The 10,313-nt window shown below is 58.7% G+C and overlaps 2 protein-coding genes across 2 annotated transcripts in view; one reads left to right on the top strand and one right to left on the bottom strand.

The window, feature by feature from the left end:
* Nucleotides 1-1,249: 1,249 nt before the first annotated feature.
* CDK9 (cyclin dependent kinase 9) lies at nt 1,250-7,388 on the top strand. Its single transcript, XM_059828858.1, has 7 exons — nt 1,250-1,341; nt 1,863-1,944; nt 2,819-2,909; nt 4,789-4,955; nt 5,151-5,322; nt 5,399-5,547; nt 6,778-7,388. The coding sequence occupies exons 1-7, from the start codon at nt 1,250-1,252 to the stop codon at nt 7,141-7,143; spliced, it is 1,119 nt and encodes a 372-aa protein (XP_059684841.1). The 3' UTR covers nt 7,144-7,388.
* A 1,668-nt stretch (nt 7,389-9,056) lies between these two features.
* LOC132319121 (alpha-N-acetylgalactosaminide alpha-2,6-sialyltransferase 6-like) overlaps nt 9,057-10,313 on the bottom strand; it is a 2,943-nt gene continuing 1,686 nt past the window's right edge. Inside the window, 1 exon segment of the mRNA XM_059829035.1 lies at nt 9,057-9,212. Within this exon segment, the coding sequence (XP_059685018.1) occupies nt 9,057-9,212 (156 nt within the window).

Raw genomic sequence — 10,313 nt, 5'->3', positions numbered from 1 at the left:
GACAAGTTTATAACCGTGAAGCCCTTCCCTGCCCGCTCCTCCCTTCCTGCCCCCCGCCCCCCCCGCAGTCGCTCATCGCTTGCTCGGCGTTTCCTCCCCAGTGCTGTCATCTGCTCCCAGCCCCGCTCCTGCCACTGCCCGCCCTCCTGCCGTCCCTGCGGTCCTCGCAGTCTCCCTGTCCGCTCGCACCCGCCTGGCTGCTCAGGGGCCACCTCTGGGTCCCTGGTTTGGAGGTGCCCGGCGGATACGGACACCCAAAAAACCCTGGGTGCCAGCCCTAGAGGAGCGTTCCAGCCCTAGAGAAGGGTTCCAGCCCTATGGAGGAGGGTGCCAGCCCTGCAGACAAGGGTTTGCCACGCACATTTAGGGCTCAGACCCTGCCCTCATCGGGCCCACAGGGTGACAGCCGGATGGCATCACCGCCAGCGGGAGCCTGCCGCCACCAGCTCTTCTCTCATGCTGGGGGACCTTGGGGTGCCCCGTAGGAGTGTCTCCATGCAGGACAAGCTGGCCTGGGCCCAGCAGGGATCCGGTGTCCGTGTTGTCCCCCATTCCCGGGGAGCACCTGGTGGTTCCCACGGCCAGAATGCCAGCAGCCATCTCTGCTACTGCTCAGGCCTCGGCCCCCTGTGCCCTCCGCCTTGGGGACCAGTCTCAAACATCCAAAACCCAGGCTGTTCGTCCTGCATCCCAATGCGGGCATTGCCGGGGGGACGGTGTTCCCGGCTGGACACATTTCTGCCGGGCCCTGGTGTCCTCCTGCCCCAGCCGTGGGGTCCCCTCGCCACAGCCCCCAGGTGCAGCCGCAGTGCAGAGCCAGGGAGCAGAAGTGCCATTAAGTCCCCAATAGGTTTAAGCATGCAGGGGACACGGTGACATGCTTTCGGGCCACCAGCATCAGGGGCTGCTTGGTGCCCTGGGCCGTGTGGAGGGACGCGGGTGGCAGCGGGAGGCACGGAGCTGCTTTCCTTGGGGATGCTGGGGCATGGATGTGGGCACGCTCTGGGGTGGCTCACGGCGGGGCGAGGGGCCAGCCGCGGCGGCGGAGGGGTGCTGGGGGCAGCGGCACGAACAGCCCAGCCGCGCACCCCGAGAGAGTGACAGGCGGTGACAACATGGCCGCCGCCGGCAGACTACAAGTTCCAGGAGGCCTTGCGAAGCGGCGGCAGGGGCGTGGCGGTTGACGGAAGGGGCGTGGCGGTTGACGGAAGGGGCGTGGCGCGGTGCTGTAGCAACGGCGGCGGCCGGCATGGCCAAGCAGTACGACATGGTGGAGTGCCCCTTCTGTGACGAGGTCTCCAAGTACGAGAAGCTCGCCAAGATCGGGCAGGGCACCTTCGGGTGAGCGCCCCGGCCCTCCCCGGCCCTCCCCGGCTCTCTCCGGCCCTCCCCGGCCCACCCCGCCCTCGGGCCTGCTGCCCGGGCCCGGCCCCCTCAGCCCCGCGGCCCGCCCGCCCCAGGTCTGGGTGCCCCTTGCTTGGGTGCTCTTTCCGCAGTCACTGCTCTGGCCCCGGGGAACCAGCTTGGCCCTTGAGCCCTCGTTTTCCCACCCCGAGGCCCCGCTCTGCCCCAGGCTCTGGCCGAGGAGAGTTACCCTGGAGAGAGTCAGGGCGGAGACCTCCAACTTAGCTGAAAACGTGCAATTTTGCCCAAAATCCTTGTGGGGCTGTGGGACCTCTGAGCTATGGGTTGGCTCAGCCAGTCCTGAGGGCCTTTGGGCCAAAGGGGACATGGCTGGGCCGGTTAGTGGCTCAGCCCAGAGCTGTCTGCATGGCACTCTGGTGTGTCTTGTTCCTGGTCAGGAGCATCTGGTCATTCCCTTCCTCCTTGTGCTGCTCATGGATTTCTTTCTGTTTTTACAGGGAAGTTTTCAAAGCCAAACATCGTCAGACGGGCAAGAAAGTAGCGCTGAAGAAAGTGTTGATGGAAAATGAGAAAGAGGGGGTAAGTGTGGGAGCGTAACTGGGCTGTGTTTGGGAAGGGCTGGATTGGGGGGTTCATAGGTGAAAGCTAATCTTTGGGACAGCAGAGATGCATTTTCACTCTGTTCTTTAACAATATTTATTGCTATAATGTGCCCAGATCTTGAACCTGTAAAGGTGTGGACAGCATCCCACCCCTGTGGCCTTCTTCCTCTCCTACTGATACTGTGATAACGTTGGGTCTTGTGGTTGTCCTGCCTGCCAAAGTGTACAGCCTGTTACCAGCTTCTCGGCTACAAAGGCGCACGGCAGCCGTGTGGTGCAGTAGCTGTGTGGTGACTGGGCTGTGCAGGATGTGACAGGATGGGAGGTGGCACTGCCCTCACCTTCCTCCTTCTGTGCAAAACCCCATCACCCCAGCACAGGGCTCCATGCTGGCCGTCGTTTGTGGAGGAACTGGGTAATGTGTGGAAGGCGCATGCTCGGGGTGTGCAGAGATGGAGCAAACTGAGGAGAGAGTAACAGTGTAAACAGCACAAGCAGCAGCCAGGGAGGCTGCTCTGCAGCTCGCGCCAGGCTGTACCATGTCCTCTTACAAACATGCAAGGTGAGGAGAGGAGGGAGGGGTGTCTGTGTGCCAGTCGCGGCACCACCCAAACACCTCTGCCTCACGGCAGAATCTCTCTTGCCAATGGTGGCCTGATGGTGAATACATTTTGGCAATCCTGGTGTTGGTGTTCTGTTTTAAAGCTCTAATTGCCCTTCAGTGACTTGTCACAGTGCTGCTCGAGCAGGTCCCTTGCCAAGATACTGCGGTCACATCTCTCCTGTTCTCTAGGCATAGGTGGCCTGGTCTCCTGCGCTCCTAATCCCTGTCCTCTCTTTTTGCTTTCTAGTTCCCCATCACAGCCTTGCGAGAGATTAAAATCCTCCAGCTGCTCAAGCATGAGAACGTGGTGAACCTCATTGAAATCTGCAGGACCAAAGGTAGCTTGCGGGGATCTCTTTTTGCGCTGGCTGTCGGTTTTCTTTCTGCCCTCCTTTGCTGCTGAGCGGGCTGGTGTTCTGTGCTGGGAGTGGGGTCCTCTAGCTGAGCACGGGCCTCTATTCCTGCCTGTGATGTGGGGTGACGGTACGCTCATCTTGGAAAACAGTTTCTAAATGAGTTAGGACATTGTTGCAGCCTGACTGGAAAAAGCTGTTGTTAGTCCTGCTAGGATATGTCTGTGCCATGGTGCTGAATCCTGCCTGTGTTGGAAAACTCCTGTCTGAGAGGCTTTAAACCAGTGCCAGAGAGACTTTGAAGCAGAGGGTTCCCAGCTTGGAGCTGATCTCGTGGCTGTGCACAGCCGGTTCCCTGTCAGGAGCTGGAGCTATCCCTCTCGGTTGGCGTTTGACGGTTTGTGGCAGCTTCAAGCTGATGACACAGTAACTGCTCTTGCTGTGAGGGCAGGGACTCCACACGGGGTGGTTCTGAGCCGTGCTTCCACCTCGCGCAGCACGCCTCTGCTGCGTGACTGGCATGCTCAGTGCACCTGGCCTGGCTCCGTTTCCAGTGAAACTGCTGTGAAACATTTACTGGTTTTTATATAACATTCTTTTATATGGATTTGTACTGGAAAAACAGTTCTGAAAATGACAGCTGATGTTAAAGCCTGCCATTCTCTAGTCAGTCATTTCACTTAAGTAAAACCGAAAGTGGCACATATCTGGTGATGGTGTTTTTAAAAAGTCCAGTCACTGAACTGGTAGAAATCCCTAGCCTAGGACTGGGAACTTGAAGTTACTCCAGTAACTCCACTGTGTGTAGATTATTGTCTGAACCAGTAGAAACACTGACAACAAGTTAATTTTTAATTCATTGTGTGATTAAACGAGTTGTGATGATTGCATGTCTGGCGTACCGAAGGTAAATATTTTTGTAGACATGTCAATTGTTTGTGTTTTGTTTGAATTCCAGTTTTCATCCGAATCCACCTTGACCTCAGTTTCCAGTAAAGTAGAAATGTTGCATTTACTGTTTTCAAACTTGAAGCTTTTCTCTTTTTACATTGGAAAGGTGCGGTAAGGGCCATATCCGTGTAAGGAACTGCAAACCTAGTCTAGCAGGCACCCTCCTGGCTGGCAGAAGAGACTGGTGTGTTTCCGTGGGGGCTGAGCTTAGCCATCATTTTCTGGTTGGAGTTGTTGATCAGCAGGTTTTGCTGATTACAGCTGATGAAAATCAGCCTTTCTTTTTAGTAATGTTTTGCATGCGTGCTCTAGGAACAAGATTGAAATCGATTGCTTCATTTGAGGTTTTCTGTTGTTGCCTTTAAATTGCAGTTGGAGTTTTAAATCATTTTGATCCAGATCAGTCCGTTTTCGTAGATACTATTTGAGGTTGCAGAAAACCTCACTTTCTAGTGTTACATTAGACAGATTTTCTGTTTCTGCATTTTTCCTGGGGCTGTCTTTGTGGGTACCGCCTCTATCGTTGATGCAATCAGTGATAGTGCTTGGCTGGCAGCTAGCAGTATGTGCATCTACCGGCCACAGCTCGCAGGGAGGAAACCCCACAGCCGTTACATGCACAGAATAACACAAAATGAAGCTTTCAAAGATTTTCATGCCCTTTCCTTGCCTGTCTGACAACATTCACTACTCTGATCCTCATCCCCTGTTTTTCTGTTGCTCGTTGTGCTGTCTTAGTGCCTTTTTACGAAGGATCTTGAGGCCTGCAGGGTGTCTCTGGTTCTCTGTGTTCTTGTGCCCTGAGGTTTTGTCTAGTGAGTGTTGTACAAGCAGCAGGGTGGCTGGAGGTCAGGAGGAGCTGTGACAGAGCTAAGGGTCCCTTGGTGACAGTCCCTCCTTGCCTCTCCCGTAGCCTCTCCATACAACCGCTGCAAGGGCAGTATCTACCTTGTGTTTGACTTCTGCGAGCACGATCTGGCTGGCCTTCTCAGCAATGCCCACGTCAAGTTCACGCTCTCGGAGATCAAGAAGGTTATGCAGATGCTATTGAATGGACTTTACTACATCCACAGGAACAAGGTAATGGGCCAGATCCGTGCTGTGCTCTGAGGACACCCTGCCCTCTGCGGCCTTGCAAGGAGTGGGTGTCTTAGCGCAGGCTGGAGGGAAATCCTTCCTTGTCCCCCACGTCTGGAGTCTGAGTGCCCTGCTGGCACCAGGCGCCCAAGGAGGATACCTTAATGGCTTAACCTTTTGATGTCTGTCCTCGTACAGATCTTGCATCGAGACATGAAAGCTGCGAATGTCCTAATCACGCGGGACGGAGTTCTGAAGCTTGCGGACTTTGGGCTGGCTCGAGCTTTCAGCCTGGCTAAGAACAGCCAGCCAAACCGCTACACCAACCGGGTGGTGACTCTGTGGTATCGGCCACCGGAGCTGCTCCTAGGTAGGAGGTGATGGGCTCTGCTGGCTTCCCTGCCCTTCTCGTGCCCCTGGGTGACTAACACAGCATCTCCATTTAGGGGAGCGGGACTACGGTCCCCCCATCGACCTCTGGGGCGGAGGCTGCATCATGGCAGAGATGTGGACCCGCAGCCCCATCATGCAGGGGAACACAGAGCAACACCAGCTCACCCTCATCAGCCAGCTCTGTGGATCCATCACGCCGGAGGTGAGGGCGAGAGTGTGGGCAAGCTGCGGAAGGTGGGAGGAGAGAGGTGCAAAGCGGTGGTGTGGGCAGGGTCTGGGACTGGGCATTCCTGGGCTTCTTCCCTGCCCTGTGCGCTGGCTGCTGTGCGCTCCTGGCACTGGTGTGTGCCCACTGCTCGTAGGGAGGCTGGGGAAGCTCTTGCAAATGCTGTTTGCCTCCTGGGAGCTGAGTGCACAGTGGGATGCTGCACTTTCTTTGCTGCTCTGTGTAAACTACAGCTGTCACGTTACTTGTGCTCAACATCCTAAACATAAGAGGGTGAACTTGGTCTCCCAGGCCTCCTTCGGGAGGGGCAAATTGTGTCCTTGTTTTTCAGCACAGAGAGGATGCTGGCCACTTCGAGTGTGAAAGAACAGAACATTACGTGTAGGAATCAGTTCTAGTTTGTGTTTGGGGGTTGTCTCTCAGATAAATGCCCTCTGAATTTCTGCTTAAAGAAGGTTTTTTTGTATTGTGTTGAGGGGTTTGTCTCAGGTGCTTTGCACTGGTCACCTTGAAAAGCCTCTTTAATTCTGGCTTGTGATTTATGGCATCAGCTCGGCCTTGGTGTGAGCACTCAGCCCTTTCTCAGCTCCTTATTTAATAGCATCTTGTCCTGCCCTCTTGTGGGGGATCGAGCTGAGGGATCTCGGCCAGGGCTGCGATAGGCAGTTGTGCAGGCAGCTGCAGAGGCCTGATGCCTCTGTTACATACATTATGTACATATACATTGAAGGCGCTTTCTTTCGTATGTATGTACCTGCTGTGGTCTCTCCCAGATCAGGGTTGAGGTAAGTGCTGGTGATTGCATCAGGCTTTGCTTTCTAAGGATAAAAAGTAGTACATACATCCAGGTTGTTATTTAGCAATAAGTTTTGTCATTTTACCTTTCTGGATGTTGTAGCTGGCCTGAGCTGTGCTCTCTAGTATCTCTTTTGTGGGAGAGCCAGAAACCCTGGAGCATCCTGTGTATCATTCTTACACCAGGAGGACTCTGTCCTGACTTGTCCACGTGTCTCCAGGCTTTAGTGCACTCTTCCGTGCCTCCTTCATGCTGTGGGAACAAGGTCTGCCAGCTTGGAGGTTATAAAATAGTACTGTTCTCTCAGCAGACCTCGCCCTGTTTGCCTGGGGGTGTTAGCATCAAAAATGGCTTGTCTTCTCCTCTCCGTAACTATTTCTTCCCAACCCTCCCTTCCTGCCCCTTCCCAGGTTTGGCCGAACGTGGATAAATACGAGCTGTACCAGAAGCTGGATCTCCCCAAGGGCCAGAAGCGCAAGGTGAAGGATCGCCTGAAAGCCTACGTTAAAGACCCCTACGCACTTGACCTCATCGACAAGCTGCTGGTGCTGGATCCTGCCCAGCGGATCGACAGTGATGACGCGCTGAACCACGACTTCTTCTGGTCAGACCCCATGCCCTCGGACCTCAAAAACATGCTGTCCACCCACAACCAGTCCATGTTCGAGTACCTGGCCCCACCGCGCAGAAGGGGTGGGCACATGCCCCAGCAGCCGGCTAACCAGGGCAGGAACCCGGCTACCACCAACCAGACTGAATTTGACAGGGTGTTTTGAGCAGGGGCTTCCCCAGCGAGGTCCCGGCTGGGCTACTCTGTGGGTTACATTGGGGTTACAGTGGGGATGTCCCGGCGAGGTCTTTCAGTCTGGGAAAGGACTTTCCTCAGGGCGAAGTGCCTGCTGGCTTTAACCAAGCTCTGCCGTCTCCTCTCCTCATGCAGCAGCTCAGCCACCGCGGAGCTGCGTGTCTGGGGAGGTGACGTCTGTGAGCCTGGTGTTGTTTCCCTGCAGCTTTGGCACAAAGGCTGTGTCCCCCCCCTGCAACAGTCTGTATTGGTTACATTAATCTTGTGGATCGATCGTTACGGACCTGGTGATGGAGGAAGTGGCTCTGTCAGTGCTGGGGCAAACGGTGCTGTGATGGGCAGGACTGGGTGTAGCTGCCCTGGACCAAACTGGGCCCTGCTGGGTGATGTGTCAGCTCTCTTGGTTGGTCGTAGCTCCTGCACGGCGTATCGTTAGAACACTGAAGCATTGATGTAGGACAAGGCAGGTGCTTCTGAGTACTGCGGAGGTGTCCTGGGGAAGGGAGAGTCACTCTGGACAGCATGACTAACTCTTAACTGGAGTTTGGGCTCTAGCATAGAAAGGGGTTTACTGGCCAAACCAGAGGGGTGGCTGACAGAGCTGGTTGCTCCATACGGCCAGGATTTTCAGTGGGAATGGTTTGTCTCTGTAACAGCACGCAGCGTCCACGCTTTCTTCATTGCAAACTGCAATTAGGAGTCTTATTGGACACACCCAGCCTGCTGCGTGCTTTCCCCTTAGCGCTGGCTGTGGCAGGAGTTTGGATGGGGAAGGGAGCTGCAAGTGCTGGCCTGAGCCTGGGGTGAGACCTGCCGTCCCGCTGTCTGCAGGGATTTTCATGATGGCGTGGCAGTGCTGGGAACGCTGTGCTGGGAGCAGGGCGGGTCTTCAAACAGTCGCATGTCCACTCCTCTGTCCTGGAGCTCTTTGCACCAGTCTAGAGCCTTCCCCAGATGCAGCGACCAGCCCGATGCACTGTGATGGTGAGCGCACACCTTCTGCCGGAGCTTGTCAGGACTGACTCGTACAGAGCAAGTGCTCTTTCACAGCTGCTCGCTGAACACTTACTTTGTCTTCCATGGCTGTCAGCTGCAGCTGGCCATCTTCTCAGTGAGCCCTATGGATCCCAAGACTTTCAAACAAATAACATGTACGACATGCAGCGGGTGATAACCTTTGGCATTTGATAGGTTGTCCGTTAACTAGACTAATGGCAAAAGCCACGTCGGTAGCATAAGGTCTCAGGGGAGGAAGCGGTGGTGAGCAGGGCCGTTCTCAGGACAGAAAGTGGGGATGGTAAAGGACGCGTACAAGGTAAATCTCTCTTGGTGCGGGGCTCCCAGACAGCGTCCGGTTGGGGGGACTTGGTTTCTTTGGGAAAAATGAAGTTGGTTGCAAGCAATAAGCCAGTTGACTTCTGCCGGTTGCGAATAAACACGATCCTGTCCCGAACAGCTGGGTTTTACCTCGTATTGCTCTTTTGCCTAAATGGAGAAAGCAGCTGGAGAGCTGTAAACCAGCAACCGTGTGATCTGTGAGGACAGGCGCTCAGGTTGGGGTTCAGGCAGCGTAACTCCCCTTGTCTCTGCTCCCCTCCTCAAGGGCTCCGGCTCAGTCAGCCCCGGCCCTGTTACCGGGCGGGAGGGTCGGTGCGGTTAGCGCTGCCGTGGATTAACGCACCAGCACCGGTAGCGTGAGCAGAGGAGGCTGTCGGGGGCAGCCGGGCTGCGCTCTGCTGGCACCGGGGGAGGGTGACGCTGCCCGGCTGGGGGCCGGAGAGGTCCGGGGGGGCCTTGGGCCCCTGCGCTGGGCTGCGTGAGCAGGGGCCTGGGGCTGCCGAGCTGGGCCCGGGCTGAGGAGCCTCGAGCCGGGGTGGCCTGGTGCTAGGCCTCGCCCGAGGGGGGCGGCCGGGGGCTCCCCCCGCGCCGCGCCCGGCGGTGGCTCCGCGGGAGGCGGGAGGCGGGAGGGTCCCCGCCCGGCCGCCCTCCTCCCTCGCTGCCCCTGGCAAAGATGGCGCCCCCCTCCGACGTGGCGGCGCACTGCCCGTTTCAAAGATGGCGAGGGGGGCGGGTCGGGGCGGTCCCGCCGCAGGCGGCGGCGCGAGCTCCTGGCGGCAGAGCGCGCGGCGCGGCGGGATGGTGGCGCGGGGGCTGCGCGCGCTGCGCGGGGCGCTGCGGGCTGCCGCCGCCGGGCGCCGGTTCAGCACGCGGCCGGCGCGCGCCCCCGCCATGGACTACCAGGTACCGGCGGGGGCGGCGCCGCGGGCAGCGGGACCTTGCACCGAGTGCTGCGGCGGGGGCCTGGGCCGTGCGGCGGGGTCACCGGGGGGGGGGGGGCTGCGCCCAGCCGGGCTGCGCGCTGGGGCCCGGGGCGTCCCGCCGAGCCGGGCGCTGCGGGGGGGCGCTGCCCAGCGCCGGCCGTCCCTTCCCACGCCGCAGGCCTGCGAGCTCCGGGGGTCACAGGGCCGGGACAGCGGGGTGGCTCCGGTACCGTGCGGGGCGGCCGAGCCCCCTCCCCGCCGGCGGTGCTGCCCCTCTCCCGCAGCCGCGGGCCGCGCCAGCCGCCGCCGCTCGCCATCTCGCCCTTCTTCCCGCTGGGGACAGCCGGTGCCCGACTGTCACCCCACAAAGCCCCGTCCCCCGTGGCAGCACCGGCGTGGCCCTGGCCTGCAGCGGGCGCGGGGCCCACAGCCGCGGCGCATCCCGCGTGGATGCTGGGGCGTCCCGGGCCCACGTGGCTGCCCGGCGTCGTGGGGACGACGGAGGTCCCCAGGCTGAGGGAGGGTGCGGACCCCCCCTGCCCCACGCTCCCGGGAGCTGGAAACGCCACCGGTGCCCGTGCCGCTGTCTGCTGGGTCCGGGTCCGGCTGCTGGGGTGGGGGGTCCCCACTCTGGGGACGTGGGCTTGTCCCATGCCGGGTCCCCAGCGCAGCACGCAGTGCTGCCAGGGCCGGGCCTGTGCCCCCCCAGCGCGGGTTCGGGGGTCTCGGTGGCCCCACCGAGCTCTGGCAGCAGCCGTGGCCGCGCAGCCAGTTGTTCCCCGTGCACCGTGCAGGTACAGCTCTCTTGCTTCGTTTGCACCTCTAATTACACACCAGCGGGGCGGGCATGCCGGCACTGGAGCACAGCCCGCTCGCACCC

Source organism: Gavia stellata, chromosome 24 (genome assembly GCF_030936135.1).
Source record: "Gavia stellata isolate bGavSte3 chromosome 24, bGavSte3.hap2, whole genome shotgun sequence".
Taxonomy (NCBI): domain Eukaryota; kingdom Metazoa; phylum Chordata; class Aves; order Gaviiformes; family Gaviidae; genus Gavia; species Gavia stellata.
This window is presented reverse-complemented; position numbering and strand designations above follow the sequence as displayed.

What these genes read in the sequence shown, in the direction of transcription:
- CDK9 (XM_059828858.1), top strand. Translation starts at nt 1,250, where the DNA reads ATGGCCAAGCAGTACGACATGGTGGAGTGCCCCTTCTGTGACGAGGTC. An exon ending in TGGAAAATGAGAAAGAGGGG is followed by an intron (nt 1,945 to 2,818) that starts GTAAGTGTGGGA and finishes TTTGCTTTCTAG; the next exon opens with TTCCCCATCACAGCCTTGCG. An exon ending in TGAAATCTGCAGGACCAAAG is followed by an intron (nt 2,910 to 4,788) that starts GTAGCTTGCGGG and finishes CCTCTCCCGTAG; the next exon opens with CCTCTCCATACAACCGCTGC.